General features: G+C 43.8%; 1 protein-coding gene across 2 annotated transcripts in view; it reads right to left on the reverse strand.

The window, feature by feature from the left end:
* The window catches only part of PSME4 (proteasome activator subunit 4), a 139,959-nt gene that overhangs the window by 55,230 nt on the left and 62,833 nt on the right, over window positions 1-21,896 (reverse strand). For both annotated transcript variants that reach the window (XM_088477998.1, XM_088477999.1), the window contains 7 exons: window positions 21,730-21,828; window positions 18,833-18,902; window positions 6,918-6,985; window positions 5,457-5,672; window positions 4,859-5,016; window positions 2,859-2,954; window positions 76-131 (listed from right to left, as the gene is read on the reverse strand). In XM_088477998.1, coding sequence (XP_088334124.1) covers window positions 76-131; window positions 2,859-2,954; window positions 4,859-5,016; window positions 5,457-5,672; window positions 6,918-6,985; window positions 18,833-18,902; window positions 21,730-21,828 — 763 coding nt within the window. The remainder of the gene's footprint in view (window positions 1-75; window positions 132-2,858; window positions 2,955-4,858; window positions 5,017-5,456; window positions 5,673-6,917; window positions 6,986-18,832; window positions 18,903-21,729; window positions 21,829-21,896) is intronic.

Consider the following 21,896-nt stretch of genomic DNA (forward strand, 5'->3'; position numbering starts at 1 on the left):
CTGACATAACGCCAACTAATTCTGCATAATTAATGTTATGGGAAACAAAAAATAGGGTAACGGAAGTGATCTTACCATGGTCTATACCAGTAAAGAGTTTTGTCTCATCCAAGGATACCATGCTTGTAACCCTGCAAAAATAATATGCAAATGACAGTTCCATATGTATAGCCCATTAAAATAAATGGATACATCGAAATAAAACCAGAATCATAACCAGTCATTATAAAAGGAGACTGAGTACGGAGATATTGGCTTCTTACCTGCTTCAGGTATGGGATGGAATGGGAGTAAATTTGAATAGGACATGGACCCTGAGAACAGGGGTGTGAGGCTTGCGGCTTTACATTTTTACAAAATAACCCTTCCCAGGAACATTTATCCAACAAACCAAACCACCCATCATTATAATTAGATTTTGATTGGGAACAGTTATTCTATTGGTGCCCGCACGTAATTTGCTGCTCAAATTGAAATACCTAAATTATACCACATTGTGCGACTTAAACCACAGACTAGGAGGCCTGATTCAGAGAGTTACGCAATGCTGATAATTACGCAGATCGAGCGATGGTTTGGCATTGTGCACGCGTATAAGCGGTACTGCGCATGTGCAGCAATTGCATTGCGATTACGGACGCACAGAGTAATCCATCACTAAGTGAATGACAGGTTGTTCGTGTTTATGGGTGGTCAGAAAAAACGCAGGGGTGCCTTTCCATTTGAACGGCATTACATGGGCGTGCATAAATTAGCCACTGCGATTGCATACGCAGCACAAGAGCTCTCTGCGTCAGGAGAGCCTCAAAGTATGCGGCTGGTCAGACCTGTCGCAAGGGCAAGATGGTTGCTTGATGTACGTCGATGTTACAGATATTTACACAGGTAAGCGATAAGAAGGTAGCAGTGGGTGTCCCTATGCACGGGTGATCTTTGGGACCATCAGTATATTTTCGCAGCTGCCTTCCGTACGAAATCACTGTTGCGATCACATTACTGTCCATCTACGAATCAGGCCCTAGGTGTCTATGCCCCCATCTAAGATTTTGTCTCTCCCACATCATGTCTGTTCAGAGAAAGGAACATAAAATACCAACTTAATATACTAACATATGACATAATATACGAACATATGACATAAAAAACTAACATATGGCATAATATACAGGTTGAGCCTCCCATATCCAAAATACTCGGGACCAGGGATATTTTGGATAACTGAATATTCCGTATTTTAGAATAATTGTATACCATAATGAAATATCTTGGGAATGGGACCCCAATTATACACACAGAATACATTTATGTGTTATATACACCTTATACACACAACCTGAAGGTAATTTTATACAATATTGTTAATAATTTGTGCCTTAGACAAAGTTTGTGTACATTGAACCATCAAAAATCAAAAGGTTTCATTACCTAGTCATGCCAAAAATATTCCGTATTTCGGAATATTTGGATATGGGAGACTCAACCTGTACTAATATACGACATAAAATACTAACATGACAAATTACTACCTAAAATATCAACAAATGACAAACAATAAATATAACGGATGAAATTATTACTATATAGAATACTAACAGATGAAATCAATACTACATCATATAATTCAATTGAATTGCTCCTGTCGGGGGGACCAGCACTGACAGCCGCCGGCTCAAACATTTACATTTGACTTGCCCCCAAACACTACATAAAATACTAAACATATGATGCCATTTGAACTCCATTAATAAACCAGTCCCTGAATCAAAATCTGATGCTGGCCAATTTCCAAATATTATGTACATAACGTATAAATTAAAGGCTACTTGTGTTTAAATAAAAAAATTAAAAGGGTGTGTAACCCCAAATATCATCTTTACTTAAACCTCAACTATCCACTTTGCTTAATTTTGCCTATAATGAGGGAATGCTGATAGTCTATATCTGTAATTATTATCCCTGTGCAGTCCAGGAATAGACTCAGAGGGGGAAATCACTTGTTTGCCTGTTAGCTGCGACAGACATTTTGAGGTGAGAGAAAAAATGTGTGCAAAATCCGTAGTTTGGGAGCCCAAACTAAAACACTAGATGCCTAAACCAGTTTAGTCAGGTTTAGCCTTATTGAGCGTCTAAACCTGGTGCTTCTAGGTGCGTTAAACACTAATGGGTGTCTATCGGAGAAACAATTGAATTGCTATGACAGACGTCCATTAGATAAGATGCCCAAAAATTCAACCGAATTCTCCCCAGAATGTCCGATGCTTCTAGTGGCTCTCTGTCAACGTTACATTCCTTTACGGACCTGGGAACCTGCAGTCATATCATCACACCCCATCCCTAATGATGTCACAGACCATTCCAGCTGGTGTGTGGTGAGAAAATCATCACACTACGTAAAGGGGTCAATCCTATTACCTGCGATGTTCTCGCCGGTGCGAGTCATCGCGGCAATGGCCGCACTTTACGGCAGCCTGGATACGCTGAATTGTGGTCGGAGCCCCATAGAGCTCCGAGCAAATTTCTGCGAATTCGGACTCGGAGCTGGCCTCGAAGGGTGCAAGGTGCAGGTCCGTTGACGGCATTTTAACGCCGTTGCAGCGGCGACTCGCACCCTTCCCACTTAATAGGATTGACCCCAAAGATTGACCGGTGGTTCTGGGAAGAGAGAACGTCATTAACTGCCTCGTTTTTCCCCATACTCCTAAGAGAAGAGATGAGCTCTAAAGGCCGACTGACTAGTAACACCAGATAAACTATATAAAGTCCTATAACAAGCACATATTTAGCACAGTCACAACTTAATATGCTCAAAAGATAAAATAAAATTGAACGCACACAAAAATAACTGAAGGGATACTCACAGATGAGTTACTCTCTCCCCTTGTAGAGAAGGTAGGAGATTCCCTGAGCCAGTGAGACAGTTGTGTATGATGGTGAGACACTGCTGAACATCGTCCCTTATAAATAAAAATAGAACATCATCATCCATATCAGTATCATACAAGCTGGGGTTCTATCTATGTTTAACAGTTGGGCCGTGTCCTTCATAAAATCACTGAATCTACGATTTGTAGGTTAAAAGATTATAAAGAATAAAACACAAACATTGAGGAGTTTTTCAAATATGCAGCATGGAGGTAAAATTAAATTCGGCTGCAGTAATAGGAATACAGTGTACCTGCACACACAGTAATTCCGAACCACTAAAAGACAGTGTAAAGGTTACATTTATGTTTGATAGCAAAAAAAAAAAAAAATTTGTATCTAAATGATTTTTAATTTTCAAGATTGCTATTGCTGGGCATACACGGCCAGATAAAACGTCTGTCAGACCGACAGACATTTTATCTGGCAGCCTGCCAGCCGCAGATGTCGCCGGCATACACTGTGAGAGAAATCTCACAGTGTATAGCCCGACATCTGCGCTCTGCCCCTGGGGGAGGAGACATTTCCCTGTTCCTTCCGTAGGAAGGAACACAGGAAATGTCTGTCTGTCGGCTGCGCTGGGCATACACTGCCCGATGCGGCCGACAGTTTAACAGGAAATATCGCATCGGACGGGCATGCTGGACAATCCAGCATGCCCGACCGAGCAATATTTAACCCTCGGTCGCCCACCCACACGCTACAATTATCGCGGCGATCCGCCGATATTGGGCGGATCGTCCCGATAATTGTAGCGTGTATGGCCAGCATTACTGTGAAGACAGTGGTGTTAAACTCAGAACGAGAGACCCGTAAAACTAACTGCTACATAAAGGCAGATAATGGTGGTAATGGAACATCGCTGCCCTCCCCTCTAAACTAAAAAAACGTGGACGGGCAGTAAAAAAAAAAAAAAAAAAAATCACAATACAGATGGTGATCTCATATTGCGGGGAATAACTTTTTTTTTTTTTTTTTTATTATTTATATCTCATTCATTCAGCATATAACCAGGATATACAGTATGTGCGGAGATTGGCTGGAAGGGGAGGGTAAAGAAAGATAAACTGTGGCATTGGGCTGTAGCTTTAGCGGTTTGGTATAACGGTTGGGGTAATACTCCGTCACTTTATATTGTGGTATAAAGTCAGCACAAGACTAAACGCTGTGCATTTCTCTTTCTGCAATTATGGATGTAGTCTGACTCCGGCCTCCCTGGGCCAGTAACCACATTACCAGATAGTGTGAATACCAATTAGAAAAATACCTGCTTGTGGCACAGTGAAGATTTAAATGTAACGGGATTGGGAGAGCTTCAGAAATAGCAACTTTTTGGACACTTCAGAGGCCAAGAATGTCGACGCAGACCCTGGCCTCTTCCCTCCCGGAAAATGGGGATGGTAGGCTCCCGTTTCCGGGAACGGAGACCAGCCACATCCCCCGCTCCGCAGCATGTCAATCATGCTGCAGCTAGGGGGGGGGGGGGGGGTAAGATCTGTGAGCGTAATCGCAGGACCCATTCTGTATATGTGCAGACAGGTCCTACGCAGGTGAAAACCCCTATCCATCACAGAATGTACGATCATCAGATGAACATGCATTTCTGAATTGGGCCCATAGTGTTTTTGTTTTTCATGGGATTGCGGCACACAATATAACGATGTGTTGTAGCCGCATTGCACAAACTCCCTAGAAAATCTAAACGATCTGTAGACAAAGACGATCGATGGTCAAATTATGACACTGCTCAATTTCCAAGAACATTTGAATGAATCATTTGCCACAGATAAGGTCACACTTGCTAAATAATTCGTTTTATTTTTTAAAACAATAAAAATATATATTTTTTAATATAACAAAACAATCCTTGCAATTTACTCTGGATCGCAAAGCAGGGCCACAAATGAAAAGCGTGATTAGACAGATAGTGACATACCTTGACATCTCAAGCTCTCCGCTTCCATAACGTTCTAGCTTATCCAGCTCTGGCCGTAGAAAGTTGTCCAGCAGGAAGTAAGCAAATTCAATCTCCTCTGCTGATGGAACATGCCACTTGATGTTCAGGTTCCACAGATCACCGGCCTTACCCCAGTCCTAGACCATTAAAATCGGTTAATAACTTACCAGGTTTGGGCTGCAGAACAAAGCTCAGGTTTACAGAAAACACAAACAGGGATGAACTCCCTTCTGCAAATTACACTGACAATCATGTCATCTGGGGACATCCGCCTTCATGGTCTTCATGTCGGTGACCAACTCGCAGCAGTTTTGCAATAGTCTGCCAGCACCTGGGACAGAACTCTGCCACCAAGTTGACACCCAAGTGTATAAAGGCTTCCTACAATCCTTCAAGGGAGAGTGGTTGCAGATAATGCACAACAGATACCTTATCTCAGCAGTTATTGTTAAAGTGTGGGAATGCAAACACACTAAACAGACCCGGTATTCAATCAGGCTGTTAATTTAAAAAAATAAAATAAAATCTATCAAAAGAAACCCTAAAACAATTTTCATTACACACAAGACAGACTTGCCTTGATTGGGAAATATTCAGATAGCGGTTTATCAAATCCACCCGGTACACTGCAGTACTCCGTGGGGTAGATGAGAGTGCTGGAACGCAACAGATGGTGCAGCAGATTGCAGGACAAAGTATAACCCTGTTTGCATGTGAAGTGCAAGGTCCGTTGGAGAATCCTTACAAGCTGGTCTTTATAGGGGAGCAATTTCGCCCCGTCCACTCTGGTTATCTAGCAAAATGAATAGAACAGGTACATTCGATCAGAGACAGTGACATAACTGTACTGAACACACAAACAGTGTTACGGGAGTTTAGATGTTACCGTGGTGAGAAAATATTGATGCAAGATTCAGTCAATTGTCAATCACTTATTAAACCACACTAATGAAATAACTTGTACTATCATTTATCCGATTTTGTGTGATTCGTCCTAACTTCATCTTTAATAAATACTCTTCTAGCATGCAACATATTTTACCAATCAAAGTCTCTTTTAAGATAATCACTTAAAAAGACAATTGGAGGTTATACAATATCAATATGGGCATAGTCGCAATAACTCGAACTGCACGTAGTCGTTCTTACAAAGGAGAACCTCAAAACAAAAAAAATTATTATACACATGACACAAAGAACTATGTACTGAGCCCTTTGAACTGTGCACCTGACCCTACATTTTGGACACAATACCGATCGGAGAGGACATCAGATACAGTGACCGGATATCCACGTACAATCCGGAAACTCCAATGAAATGTTGTGTAATGTGATGTAAGACCTACTGTTAATGCGTGCCATCATTTATGTGTGACATGTACTGCTGTTCCTCCCACTATCTTCTCCATCCATTGTGTTACATATTATAAGATGGCGCTCTACCCGTTGGACGGAGAGCATTCTGGACTAAAGCTTATGCCGATGTTAGCCGACACTGTGCCACCAATACCAATAGTGCACGTTCTTTATTAAACACCACGATCACTTGTCGGAAAACTACAATTGGATCGGATAATCCATTATTTGCCTTTAATAATGTATATAGAAGAGTGCTAGCAAGATGTTAGGGACCATAACATACATAGAGTAGTCAAGGATAAATTATAAACCAGATGACAGTGTTACCATGGTACTAGCAAAGTCTATTGCATATGTAGTATCCAGTACACTGCACTGACCCTTGTCCTAAAGCTAGCACAAGACATCCTACAACCATCCCCCAGAACACACGCACTTTTCTGTGTCTATGTAGCTACAGGACTGTAAGGTTTGCCCTGTATGAGGTATAATGATCCACAGGGGAGATGGCTGGGGCAAATGTCTAATGATCAGATATCTCCCAAGATAAATGGCTGCTCATTTCTGAGGTATATGAAGGTGCGACTGCTGGGTAACTAACCAATACTCACAAGGCCCAGTGCCAAGCGATCACATTTCATACAGCTATAATTAGTAAGAACACAAAGCGGGAAATTACCTCAGACAGGAGCTGCAGATTCCAGAGTAGCTCTTTATCTAATTCTTCCTCATGGAGGACATCGTCATCTAGGTAGAAGTAATACAGAGAGATTTATAACATGTCGGACAGCGTTGGACTCTGATACCAAATCCTCATTTTCTACAAAATAAAATATAAAACTACATAGTATGGAACACAGAATTTTTTTTTTAATGAATCATTTTTTTAATCTACAAAAAGCATATTTATCATACACGGTGTTCCCTAAATGAGGTATAACAATATACAGATTTGTCCTCATACACCTAGCATCTTATTGCCATATGGCGTGGAAGACTATTGGCGCAACTTAGATGCTCCTCCATGGTTAGCGGAGCGTACTTTTTCGTAAATATTGCATCTAAGTCGCATCAACACACAAAGCCGCTCAGTGCCAGGGACGCTAGGCTGAAACTTATCACACAAAGAAACTGCTATGATATCGGAAACATTTTTTACACAGATTTAGGCCCGTATTCAATTAGAGGCGAAAAATCTGAAAAGTTTCGCCTGCCCGACATTCTGCCGCCTTCGCCTGTTTCAGAGTCGAAAATTTTCATGTGCGCGTCCCTGCTTTTCACCCTATTCAATTCCTAAGCAGGCGAAAACGGAAAGCGGCGAATGCGGAACAGGCGGAAAGTACTGTCTGAATTGGGGAAATCAGTCTGTACCCTTAAAAAAGATGCACTAACATAAGGAATGAATGTGTAATAATAGCCCTAATAAAAGTGTTTGGGGTACTTAAGTAGCAAAGACGCTAATAAGAAGAAATTTAAACTAAAGTGGTGAAGAATGGCATAAAGCAGGATTTTGGGGGGAAAAAAAGTACTCCAGTCAAATTTGGGGTACTTGAAAATGGGAACTAGCATTTTTAATTTCTCTAAAGTGAACTTTTAAAAATGTTCAAAAAACGCACCTGCTACATGCACCTGCAATCCCAAAAACACCTGAACTATCCTTGCAGATCCCCAAAAAGTCTTTTGCTAGTTTGTATGCTTGTCCCCCCGCTTTTAACTTTTTCGCCCCAAAAATGAAAGTACTTTTTTGGGGTGTTCTGAGGTAATTTTTTTGTGGTTGTTGTTGATTTGTACTTTGTGGGGGCTGTCCCGAGGGTTCTTAGTCGTTTCCCCACGTTCACACCCCAAAATAATGACTTTGCACTTTTTTTTCTCCTGCTATTCTTCGATGATACTTTTCCGCCTATTACATTGCACTGACTTTCCGCTTAGGCAAAATCTTCATTGAACTGAATATGGAGATACTTTAAAAATAGGCGGAAAGTCCAAATCCGTGGAAACTTTTCTCCAAACGGCACTTTTCTCGCCTCTAATTGAATTCGGCACCTTAATCGCATGCAGAATTACCGCAAGCGCCTAGTGGTCAGTGTACGTTACCAATGAAGTTTTCACACTTATCTATTTAGCGGTGCAAACGCACATTATGAGAGAGGAAAAAAAAAAAAAGAAGAAGTGGCTATCTCAAAAGGACTACTGCGGGCAAAGGAGGGCTATTTGGCAAACTTACAGCAAAGGTGTACAAGGACACATCTGTAGCTATACAAACGGTCTCTACACACTATACACTTCCTCGTGTACAAGTTCAACAAAAATGAAGAGCCGCCTCCTGTCAGATTACTCCACTCCCAGAAAAGAAAAGCATCTGACAAACTTGCAAACGCAACAGATAAAGGACAGTGAATGATTGGAAATAGTACAGGTTTATATGCACAATGAAAAAGAGAAAAACGGCCTCCCCATGAGTTCTGCTGACTGTGTGCTCTTTCTATAGATCCAGGCATGGTGGAATTAATCCATCAGCTCTCTCTGAGCTGAACTCAGAAAGAGTCTCTGCGATTAGTTCTGCTTCCATGGAAAACGGGATGATGCCCAATACTTGCATGCAGCAGGGGGCGCTGTGCTTCTCAGACTTTACATTACACATAATGGTGCATACACACGATCAGATTTTTTCTTCAGATATGGACGATAACGATTTAAAAATCGTTCAGTCGTTCATATCTGAAGGAAAATCGTTCATATCTGACATGCCTGAACGATGGACGATCAACGATGCGCGTTCCCGTTTGTCAGATAACGATATCTGACATCTGATGGGTTTGCAGTCAGACTTGGACGATTCCATTCATTTTAATGCAGTCAAAAATCGTTCAATCGTTCAAATCGTTCAAAACTTTGGTCAAATCGTTCAGATCGTTTAATCGTTCATCTGACAAATCTGACAAGTCTGACAAATCTGACCGTGTGTACGCTCCATAAGAGTTATTCTACCACCAAGAAATTCTCCGCCTTCAGAAGATGATGGGGAAAATGTAAGGAAGAGCGATTTATCATATCTGCTACTTTTGACGCGTGATTTCAAGCAGTATTTTTTTTTTTATTATTTCAAAATGACAAAACCAGGCTGGATTTGCTTTTAGGGGGGAAAACAAAAAAGGTTTTGTTAAATCCTGTGGCAAAAATAAAAACTTGAAAAACATTACTTTGACAAATCACTGTTCATTCCGTTTCCTCAGACCACCCTTCTTTTAGTGTTCTGACTATAAATTGTAGCCAGACTCAAAACTGGATGTAACGGAAGAATAATATAAATGGAGAATGCGTCTGGTGGATACAGCAGGTGAGAGGACAGTACTGTATATATGCTGCCTAGAAGGAAGACAATACCATGGGAAAGCATTATGTCTTTTTCTGTGGTAAAAATGACTGTCTTGAGAAAGTCCCGATTTTCACGAGACGAAACGCGTTGACGTCATCACCCAGGCACCTGAGGTTTTCACAGCACCATACCACTTGCTGCACTTGCACTTTGGAGGATCTTTAGAAGGTGACGATCCATTCCCAGAGCTCATCGCCAGCCAGTATACAGCAACTGCTCCACAGGCTGCTCTGGTCTCCCGCCGTATCCCCGGAGTCCACCACCAGCTGAATTACAGCCACCGCTCCGTGGGCAGCTCTGTTCATCCACTGCATCCCCAGAGTACACCGCCGGCCGCTACTACATTCACCGCTCTGTGAGCAGCTTTGGTTTTCCGCTGCACGGCAATCGGCTCCATCCAGCCGCAGTTCTATAGATAGCGGACAAGCTACACCAAGGACGGACATTGGGGTAGACACAACCATCCAGGGGTCGAGGTATTATTTATTCTTTCCCCTTTCCCACCTTTTATGTCTCAGCGTGACTTTCTTTCACACTGGGACGCCAGTAGTGAATTTCCATCAATTAGCGGAATTCAGCCGTTTTGTATTGGAAACCAATTGATACTTTTAAGCCACACTGTTGCAAAGCATTGGCAGCATTAGAACGTTGTGCTGTGGAACCTCAGTGATATGGTATCAATTACACTCTCACATTAATATACCTTAGTAAGAGAGTCATTTGATCTCTGCAGTTTTATAATTGTTTGATTTTTTTTCATGTATTTATGATTGCAATTTTCAATGTTTATGTGGATTAATTTGCATATATTAAATATTAGTTATTATTTTTACTACATGCCTCCTGTTTATTAAAAAGACAGCAAACCCGATATAGATCTATAAATCCCAAAATACATATAGTGCCTAGCGCAGTAAAGATTTTTGCACATAATATACTACTGTATTCATTATTTAGTGATTGCAGGGCTCGACATGCATCGTTCAGCTGACACACAGTCTGACACACGTCATAGGGACGTCTCATAAAGGTAATAGACAGATCCATGTGAGAACGGTGGGGGAAGTTATATTTACAAGCTAACCTGTAGCTATTGTGCTGTAGCCAGTACCTTTAAACCCCCCTCATGCAGCTGGCTGGGGTAAGGAAAGCATTTTGTATGAACCTTTCTCCTTCATCCACTAGGGGACACTGGAGTTCAAGACAGTGGGGTATAGACGGTGGTAGAGCAGAGCCTGGCACTTTAAATAATTCTGAAGTGTGACTGGCTCCTCCCCCTCTATGCCCCATCAGCCCCAGTTTTTAGAATGTGCCCGAGAGAGCCGGTCACATAGGGCTGAGCTCCAGCCCACACTTAGTATTTTTTCTTTTATTTCAACTTTATTTTAATTTCTAGCTTTCACAAAGCATTGAGGACAGGCTGACAGAGTACTGCGTCTGTCAGCCTGCTACATGGAGGCATCAGGAGACCCGCCTCCACTAAAAAGAGTGTGTGTCGGAGTCCCAGGCACCCTGGCAGTAGCTCAGGGAGGACACGCCACAGCTTAATATAGAGGCTGTGTCCGTGCTTCCGAATGCCTAGCCGCAGCCCTGATGCCAGCAGTGGTAAGTATAGCTCTGTTCCCCTTATGGGGAACGGAGTTTAATCTGCGGCCCCTCTGCCCCCTCCCAGGCTCAGGTGGTATATACTGTAGTATAACCCCTCCTGGAATCCTGTTATAACGCCGCTAGCGTTGTTACAAGGGGCGGAGGTACCGCGCATAGAGCGCGGATACATGTACAGGGAGACTGTTCAGACAGTCTGTAATGTTGCTGCCTAGCAGCATGCCTGATCCCTGCACGATGAGCGCTGTCTTACTTTATAGAGCCTGACAGCGCTCTGTTTGCTGCTCTCACGAGAGCTGAATCCTCCCTCTGCTATATCCCCACGGGGAGGGAGCCTGCCGCGACCCGCTACTCCCATAAGGGAGTCTACATTGCGCAGCAGCGCGGCTGTTCCCTGCCGCGCTGGTGCTTGAAGAAGCACTGGGCTTCTGCAGGGGGAGGAGCACAGCCGCCGGAGAGCGATGCCGTTATTCACAGCGCCCTCGGCTGCTGGTTGCGGCGCCGGAGATTGCACCGGCGCTGGCTACAATTGGCCGCATGGCGGGGCTTAGGGAGCTGCTCAGCGCGGCTGTTCCCTGCCGCGCTGGTGCTTGTAGAAGCGCTGGCTTCTGCACACAGTCGCCGGAGAGCAAGGCTGTTATTCACAGCGCTCTCGGCTGCTAATTGCGGCGCCGGTGCTTGTATGAAGATGCACCGGCGCTGGCTATTACGTTCCCGCTCCCCCACTCGCATTATGCCTGCTATACCAGCCATTGTTTGCACCCCGCCAGCTTATTGATAAGGGGCGGAGTCTAGTCCATGCTGGCGTGCACAGATGCCGCCATTACCTCCAGCGAGTATTCTTAAACAGCATATGCACCTGCCTTAAAAGGAGCCGGGGCTTATTGCCAGCATCTCCTGCATCCTCACTCTGGAGTTCTGTGGGGGGTGCAACCCTTAACAGGGTTGTGGGTTTTATTCCCAGTACGTCCCTAACTGTTTGGAGTTTGTATGTTCTCCCTGTGCTTGCATATGGCCTCTTCCGTTTTTTTCTTTACTTAAACCTACAGCACCTGGTCTTATTAGGTTTAACGGCACAACTGTGGAGTTTGTAATTTAACCTGCAGTCTTTATATAGATTCTGGCTCTGCCTCATCTCTGTTATATTGCACGTCGGTAGTTCCCCTACGGAACTGGGTAGTGTACTGGTTTAATATTATATTTACAAAAAAAAAAAAAAAATGAAGCACAGGGAGGAACATGTCACAGGCTAATATAGAGGTTGTGTCCACGCCACTTTGCCCACCACATATCTATCAGCGCCTACGGCCACACGCCCGATCTCGTCTGATCTTGGACGCTAAGCAGCGCCAGGCCTGGGTAGTACTTGGATGGGAGACCGCCTGGGTATACCAGGTGCGGCAGGCTTATTACATTGAACATCTGGGGCAAATATGCTTGATGTGTAACAGAATAATGCAGTGTGTTTCTTCCATCTATAGCTGCCAGAGATCACTCTGCCTAAATGTGTATAGTATGCATAGTCGGGCCACGGTTCTGGCTGCTGCCAGAAATTACGGTTATTGCATATCTTTAACTCAAGGTTACAAAAAGGGTGCGTCCCATCCTCAGGCTTTTGCCTCACATTGGCTCGCCTTAACAATGAGCCGTACTCTTCTCATGCATAAGGGGGGCACATATGTGGCTGCACATATGTTAAATCTCAACAGCCTTCGGTGCTTACCTTAGAAGGTATGCATCTGTGCATCTATATGGATTTATATCTTATTTATTCCCTTCGGCAGCACACACAACACGAAGTAGTAACATATGGCCGTTGTGGTGGTTGGCATTGCTGTCTCGCATCACTGAGGTCATCTTTTGATTTCCATCATCTGGAGCCAGAAGGGCACACCTGATAAGGCGAGTACACCGGTAACGGAAGGGTCCCAGGATGGCAATCAGTCTGGGATAGTACGTTGCTAACATTTCCTGCCCCAACGCCGTAGCAGAATGACAGCCACGCACGGCACATGAGCAGTCTCCCTGCGTGGAGGTAAGCCACATGTATGTATATACTTGTATTTTAAACTAAACCCGGCGTTAAGACCTGGGGCTCAGTTCCTTCCATGGCTCTAACTATTGCCCATGTTATATTTTTCAAATTATATCGTCACCTACTAATCTTGTATGTAGGTACGCGTAGGCATGTGGGGATTTGTGTGTGTAATATATATATATATGTGTGTATGTGTATATATATATATATATATATATATATATATATATATGTTTTGCTTCTTATCCTTACCATTAAAGCAGGGGTAGGATATGTTCTTCTCAGTTTTATGTCTGATACCTAGCATATTTAAAGAGGATGCTGCGACGAGAGGCTGGACTCTCCTGATCCGGTAGTTTGTTCTATAACTCCGCTTAACACCATCTCTCCCTAGGGATTGGGTGGTGTGTGTGTATATGTATATAATTATGGATATGTGTAGGTATGCCTATACTTCCACAATCATTAAGGTACATATTATTCCACGTCTGGAAAGCTGCCAGGGTTTACCAGAAGCTGTCTGTTATACATATTATATGGTGGCTCTATAGACTAGAGTCATGTTCTGCAGCTTACATAGGATAGTCACAGGCTCCTACGGCATCGCTTCTAGTATGGACTCTATACATGTCCTGGGGCCTTCCTGTATGTCCACACATGTATATGTACTTACACCCGCCTCGGGTTATAGTCCTGTTTCCATCAGTCTATATCTACGGCGTCCACTTCGGGGGACCTATTAATTACAACTACACTCTAGGGCGCACTTAGTAACCAACTTGTAAGACACTAGGAATGCAGTGTGTGTATATATAGATATAGCATGCTGATCTCCTATTGCGAGATATATATATGTGTGTATATGTATGTAGCGTGCTGATCTCCTGGTGCAGGAGTTTGACAACTGACTTACTATGTCGGTACTAACTCTTCCTTTCAAAGAGTTTGCCTTTTCATGCAGCTATGTTTATGTGTGTGTATGTGTATATATACTGATATATTCCCGTTCCTTGTATGAATTTTCCTAATAATTGGAGAAATCTGTTTTTGGCCCTGTCTGGCGTTATCACTACATATATATATCTCTTCTTACTTGGGATAATTAACGCATTCTATGTCTATGTACAGGTACCTTTCCCAGTATCGATTCTGGTACTTTATATTATTGTCTTGTCGCATATCTCAATAAAATGGGTATCTGATGGTCCCTTGGGTACATTTCCTATCAGTACATAGAGAATCCAGGATCTATTCCATCCTCATGGCTTATTAGTTAATTTACATGAGGCCTAGGGCCACCCGCCGATATAGGCAGGGTCTGGCCTGAGTTGTATCAGATTGTTGGCGTAATACACACTTCACCATTATAAGTGTTAATGTAAGGATACACTAGCAGACCGTTTTTGGGGTATGTGTAATCTCTATATGGATACATATCCCTAATGGAACAGGCTCAGGTATAGCGTCCTGTTGTACGGCCTTCTTGTCTCCACTAACAATTTGCTAGTTTCTACAGTATTTTCTTCTGCAGCATCTCCAGACTGAAGTCCGTGCTGTAGAGCATTGATCTTTGCCCACTGAGGCTACTCTCTGTACCTGTCGTGGTGGGTTGCTGTGAGATGAATAAGGTCAGTGACATTCTACATAGCGTCCAGAGGGCTTCTGGTCGCTCGCAGATAAGCGGGCTTACCCCACTAATGCCTCAGAAGATGCTTCCTTTTCATGCATCCTGACATAGCTGTTATTCTATCTTACGCACCCTAGCTGCTGTCCTAGCAGCCTTCAGTTCTTTTAAATCAGTTGGCTGTACACTTTAGAGCTTTCCTGGTATGTAGGTGCATAGTTGTAACATTGAGATTTGTGACCCTATTCTACTGGAATCTGTTGGGTTTATGGACTGAAGCGCATCTATGGGCTAATGCACATTTTTACTATAAAGTGTGACAGTCTCTATGTTCCATACAGGGGGCCTGGTTTGTTTCCTGTTCAGTATCTGTTGATAAATTCAGCACACTGACAGGTACCTGAATGGTACCTTCATAGTTGTCCTAGTGCTTTAGCCTTGCGGATGGGATACTTCCCTATATTGGTAACTCTCCCTGGGTGGAGGTGGCATCCGTGCTCTTTTTCTGCTAAGGGTATCCTGGGTGTTTTCATACTATGTTCAGGCCAGTAGTTGGTACTGATTACACTCTACCATCATGTAGGAAGTTGCCTGCTGTTTGACAGGAGGGGTGGTACTGCCGTCTGACCCACTGGAAGGAAGTGTAGTCTCAATCCTCTCGTATCCGCCTCATGCCCAGTGGGATCGCCACTCGTTGACAACTTCTATGGTCTAAACCTTACACTGGTTACCAACCCTTTAGTAGTTGGACCTCGAGAATGGTTCAGGGCGACTGTTAGGTCGTGACTCTTGCCTCCTTGTTTGCTTGGTTAGGAGTCTGTGGACGGGTTCAGCTCCGTCTCTGTATATTGGTATCATTATACTTTTATCTATATGATTGATGTCCCGCAGTGCTGGGATTCTGCTGTCTGAGACTGTTGCAGCTTCCTGTAGTTGTCGCTGGTACGGTTTTCTCGAGTTTTGTTCTCATGTTACGGCCATTCTATGGATTCTAGTTGGGGTTTTTCTGCTCCCAGCGGTCTTGCTTGGTCTGTTTTTGGCTGAGCTTACGGTGTTCTGATGCTTCTCATCTGCGGCTACTCTCTAGCCGTATTCCATTGAATTTACGCTGTAAGTTGTGGAATGTCTGTGACTGTTCAGCAAGGAGCTCTGATTGTCTCCTGGCTCTACGACATGCCTCCAGTCTTGGGCTGTCTCTGTTTCGGTTGGCCGAAAGGTCGGCAAGTTCTCCGCGCTTCCCACCCGGGAGGTTGGCTTTGGGACGTCCCCACTGTCTTGAACTCCAGTGTCCCCTAGTGGATGAAGGAGAAAACAGGATTTTGGTACTTACCGATAAATCCCTTTCTCCGATTCCACAGGGGACACTGGACGCCCGCCCAGCGCTGCGTTCCTGCCGTTTTGTTGGGTCCTTATCTAGTTGTGTGACTGCATGTGTTCCCTGCAGTGGGTTCCTCTGTTCTCCTTCAGTCGGTATTGTTCCGTTCTGTGGTCTTCTCCTTACCGTCTCCTCTCGGGCTCAGTTCTTAAAACTGGGGCTGATGGGGCATAGAGGGGGAGGAGCCAGTCACACTTCAGAATTATTTAAAGTGCCAGGCTCTGCTCTACCACCGTCTATACCCCACTGTCTTGAACTCCAGTGTCCCCTGTGGAATCGGAGAAAGGGATTTATCGGTAAGTACCAAAATCCTGTTTTTACTAGTGCCTAACAGCGACACCTGCAGGCTCCCAGATGTACTGACTGCTAATAAATCAGAACTATTGAACGTGTATCTAACATCAGACATTTTTTCATTCACCTAAAAGAACTGAATCAGCAGACCCCTTCCCCAAACAGTAGTGAGGCTTCCCATTACCCGCTTATTTACCACATATAGAAAATGGAATTCCCACTTTGTTACCCCCACCATCTATTTTCCTGCCAACCTACCCATCCTCTTGTTGTTGGATAATACATATTAATCCCCTGTTCCTATATTTTTTCACCACCGTAGCAGTCTTGGGCCATTAAAAAGAAGTTCTGATTTCTGTCATTGCATTGTATATGGAGGTAGTGCAGTGCTAGGATCAATCCTTCAGAGTAAGCAACGTGCGGCCAGTTTCCCCAAGCCTCCCTTAGTATAGAGAACAAGGGAGGAGGCTGGATCTTACCTAGGTTATGGGGCTGCCTGGGAACCTTGCCTGTTGCTTGCTTTCAGGACTGAACAAGAGGAATTGCATCACATCAGGTGCCAGATACCCCGTATTATAACCCACAATGAAGGAGCACAGGCCTGTCACCGCCCAATTCATACTAAAACTTCCAACTCTATTTTAATGAAATCCCAAAAGTAACATTTTATGAAAAGACCACTATGTAGCTTCTAAGCTCTCCACTAACTAACAAGACGTTCTGCTCATTTACACCAAGTACAGAAAATCATGGACCCAAGCACAAAGAAAGGGTAGGAAACTCCTTGCCAATCTACGCATTACACAGCAGTTCTGTACAGTTAGAAGCTCTTTGCACACAGGTTGTGTAACCGTGAGATGTACTTTCTGGCAGGGTGTAGCCACCACAACAAGCTACAGTAGCTACGTAAGGGAATAACAATTAATGACCATATGGGTCTAATTCAGCTAAGAATTTGAAGACCGCAAAAGGCACACCCATCCTGAAATCGCAACCTACTATCCAATGATAATCTATGATGCAGGAAAACATAAAGCACCTCAAAAAATCTGACAATCAAATGGATGTCTCCATGTGAGAGTTCTGCAGCGTAGGTGAAAGATGAACGAAATAATAATAAACCGACTGATCTTACTTTACAGTAACGCAGGAAAGACAGACCAAGAGTAGTATTCATTTAGCTGCCGAGTCGGAGGTAAAGTCCACGTAAATACCGCAAAATCAGGTTCGCTTACAGGGAAAAAAAACAATCGATTCCTCAATTGGGTTTTCGCGACAATCACGATTTTTTTTCGGTGCAGGAAAATTTAATTGAAGAGCCTTTCACCACACTGCAGGGATTTTTGCCGACAATCAGTCTCGGGGTAAACCCTGCAGCGAATTGAATACCCCCCAAACGTTTCAAGCTCTAGGAAAATAGCTGTAGCAGAAGGATGTACAGTAAAGCATCCATCCTAAAGTTATTCAGTTTATAGTCTTCTCCTCTGTGTTTTATGTATACGACTGCCTTATGTTGTACTAACACAGGTCATCTGAGGTGGTCTGGCAATTGGGCTTATTGGCCATAACACAAAGTAACAGAGGTCACTTCCTACTTACTTGGTTGTTTCAAACATTTCCTGAAAACGCATCGGCCATCATCGGCTCTCCTCTTATCACTCAGCTCTCTCCCCCTGTCTCCTCTTTCTAGTGCTCCTCCCAGATGGTCCGCACGTTCGCACAAGCAGGGCCTTTCAACCTCTTATTCTATCCCTGTCTCCAGTCCTCTCCCTGAGTGATACTTTTTTTTTTCAACGCCACCCACTTTGTTGTCTTATTACTTTACCGTTTCATTTCTCTTATCCCCCTTGCTTGTATTTTTAATATTGAATCAGTTGCGTCTCAACGTAATAATTTCCCTGTACGGCGCCACGAAAAGATGATATTGAGGAGGACGGTGATAATAATAATAGGCTAATGGCCAAAAACTCTGGGAGAATCTCAAACCCAACATTTTATCAAAGGGTCCTTTCCACTCTAACCACTGAAAGTGCAGTGCTCATACGGCACCTCGGTAATTAGTAGGATAATCCATGAGGGGACCAGAATTGGAGACATATCAAAGGCAAGTTTTATGATGGCTTTTCATTAACAGTATTAATGCATTAAATAATATTCCAGAGGAGGAGGAATGTGGTATTTTCTGTAATGACAGCAACAGGTTTTGCCCAAAAACGCAAATTGAAATAGTTACAACAGAGATATGAAGATAACGCTGAAGATCAGATACATTTGGGACTTACTACTAGTGAGATGAGTTAGAACACTGCAGCAGTGAGGCAGGAAGAGCTTCAACGAGTCCACAGGGCAACACTGAAATTAGCATTAATAGAAAAATACAATCAAATATACGGCATAATACAGAGTGATTTTTTTTACTACAGATGTGTCCTTGTTCATCTAGCCTCAATACGCCACGCAGCGCAACTTGCCTGGCGTGAGTGAGCCGCCAGGTGCTGTACTAGTGGCGGATGTCTTTTTTAACGTATTTATTTTAAATGCATCCAAGTCTCAATGCAATGCGACTAGGACGCACCAGCAGACTGTGCTGATTAATTTGATATGCGACACTTGTATATCTGTGTGCGACTGAGGGCCAAAATTCAATTAGAGACGGAGAAGCCATTTCGTCTGTTTTTTTGCGAAAATTTCGCCAAATTCGATTCCAGGACAATTTCGCCTAAGCGGAAATAATTCTCCAAAAAAGTTTCTCCTATGAATAGCAGGTGAAAAGAAGTGGAAAAATCTTTATTTTGGGGTGCAAACATGGGGAAACGACTCAGACCCCTAGGAACAGCCCCACAAAGGACAAATCTGCCAAAAAATAAAACAAAAACCTTAGAACACCCCAAAAAAGATGTAATTTTTGGAGTGAAAATTTTAAACGTGGGGGGATAAACATAAAAAGTAGCAAAATAGACTTCTTGGGGGTCCCCAAGTATGGGTCAGGTGTTTTTGGGATTGCAGGTGCATGCAGCAGGTGGATTTTTCATGTTTTTAAAAAGTTCACTTTAGAGACATAAAAATACGCTAGCACCTATTTTCAAGTACCCCAAATTTGTCAGGACTATTTATTTTCACCAAAAAACACAGCTTTATGCCATTCTTCACCACTTTTACAAAGACGCTAATAGCAAGCAATTTACACAACTTAAGTACCCAAAATAGTCTTATTAGGGCTATTAGTACACATCTATATTGATTCCCTATGTTAATATATCTTTTTCTGGGGTACAGATTGATTTCCCCAATTCTTTCAGTACTTTTCGCCTGTCCCGCATTCGCGTATTTCCGTTTTCCCGTTTTGCAATTGAATTAGGTGAAAAGCGGGGACGAGCACGGAATTAATTCGCCTCTGAAACAGGCGAATGAAGCGAAAAGTCGGACAGGCGAAAACTTTCCCTCTAATTGAATTCCCCTCTTTGTCTCTAAATCTGTATACGAAGTGCTACAATGTAGCGGCCGCAGCTTTTTTTCAGTCCAAGTTCCGTTGTGGTTCATACACAGACTCAGGTGCTCACAGATATACAAGTGTCACGTATCACATTAATCAGCGCAGTCAGCTGGTGCGTACTAGTCGCATCGCATTGCGACTTGGACGCATTATCGGCAAGCAAAAAAAAAAAGACTCCCGATACCAGCAGAGCCTCAAGGGACTTTGGTGCACCTAGAGGGGCTTTTTAGCGCGACTGCAGCAAAGTTATACGTATAAGGACACATCTGTACCTCTAATGTCCAGGTAAATTTCTGTTAAGCAGCTCTAGAAAAAGTAGAAGGTCTGACCCGTCTCCAACATGCATGAGTAGTGAGAGCCGGGGCGTGAGCCACCAGCCCAATGGACCCGCGTTGCTAGGGAGACGGGATAGGTCTTACACCGGGGAAAAAAGGTGGAGTAGGACCAGCCAGGCTTCCGGGAATGAAAAGAGTATAGGAGGGAGCCGTAGAGGGGGGCGGAGTGGGGCTCCGGGGATAGAGAGGGGTGCGGGACAGACTGAGGTGACCCGGCTGCTTTTACTAGTGTAATTATTACATAATAAGTCTAGAGGCAGAGGACAGCAATAGACTGCTGAGTGAAAGCCCGGCATAATCAGCGTCACAGAGAACACTTCTCTAATACAAACACAACATTATAAACCGCTGCTCCGTAATATCTCATAACAGAAAAAAAACTATTTCTCTGCATAGCCGAATATATACAATTATTTACTATCATATATAGTAGAACAGACCCAAAACAGGCACCTTATACAAATGAACAAACTAAGGGATACCGTTAGTGGCTTAGCAAAGGTAAACAGGATCTTGTGGACCTTAACGCGGTACGTGATCCCTTGAGGAAACCAGCTGTAACGTGCGCATGTGTCTGTATATAGCAGTAGTCGGGGAACAGGGGTAAATTACCCCACATGGGGTAAAACGGAAATTCCTGGGGGTAATGGATGCAGGGCTGGAGGTGCATGTGAACTGGGTTCGCCGGCGCCAGTGACCTCCAGCTCGGCGCCGCAGGGAGGCTCTAAGCCGGACGCCCGCTGAGATGTTATTACCAGCAGGCGCCCGGCTCCTTCCCTGCAGCGCTGCGTTAGCCGAAGGCTGGAGTTCTCTTCTAAACTCCAGCTTCCGGCTCTCCCCATGCGCACTATGGGAGAGACGTCATGACGTCACTCCCATAGTTCAGAGGAGCAGCCGGGCGGACAGGACGGCAGCACATGCAGGAGCGGGGATTAAGGTAAGTGTGTGGGGTTTCTTTTGTACAAGCGGCACTACAGGGGCATAACTATGGGGGCACTGCTACAGGGGCATAACTATGGGGGCACTGCTACAGGGGCATAACTATGGGGGCACTGCTACAGGGGCATAACTATGGGGGCACTGCTACAGGGGCATAACTATGGGGGCACTGCTACAGGGGCATAACTATGGGGGCACTGCTACAGGGGCATAACTATGGGGGCACTGCTACAGGGGCATAACTATGGGGGAACTACTACAGGATTTCCTTCCTTTCAAATCAAGGGGGTAACGTTGGCGTATCTAAATATATTTTGGGGTAAAAGATAAAAAAGTTCCCTGACCCCTGGTATAGACCAACATTTAGCCAAAGGCCCAGTTTTTAATCTTTAAAAACAGAAAATATTTGCACCTTGACAGCGGCGCGGCAGAGATCCGCCACCATTCGGCCAGAAACCCTGGTCTCAAATATGTTGGAAACTGCAAAGTTAAAAACTTTCTCCAGGGCGACCTGCAAAATGATAGAGAAGGAATTACATTCAAAGAACGAAATATACAAAGTAATTTAAATGCATACTG

This window comes from Taudactylus pleione, unplaced genomic scaffold, assembly GCF_031769625.1.
Source record: "Taudactylus pleione unplaced genomic scaffold, aTauple2 ptg000206l, whole genome shotgun sequence".
NCBI classification, from domain to species: Eukaryota; Metazoa; Chordata; class Amphibia; order Anura; family Myobatrachidae; genus Taudactylus; species Taudactylus pleione.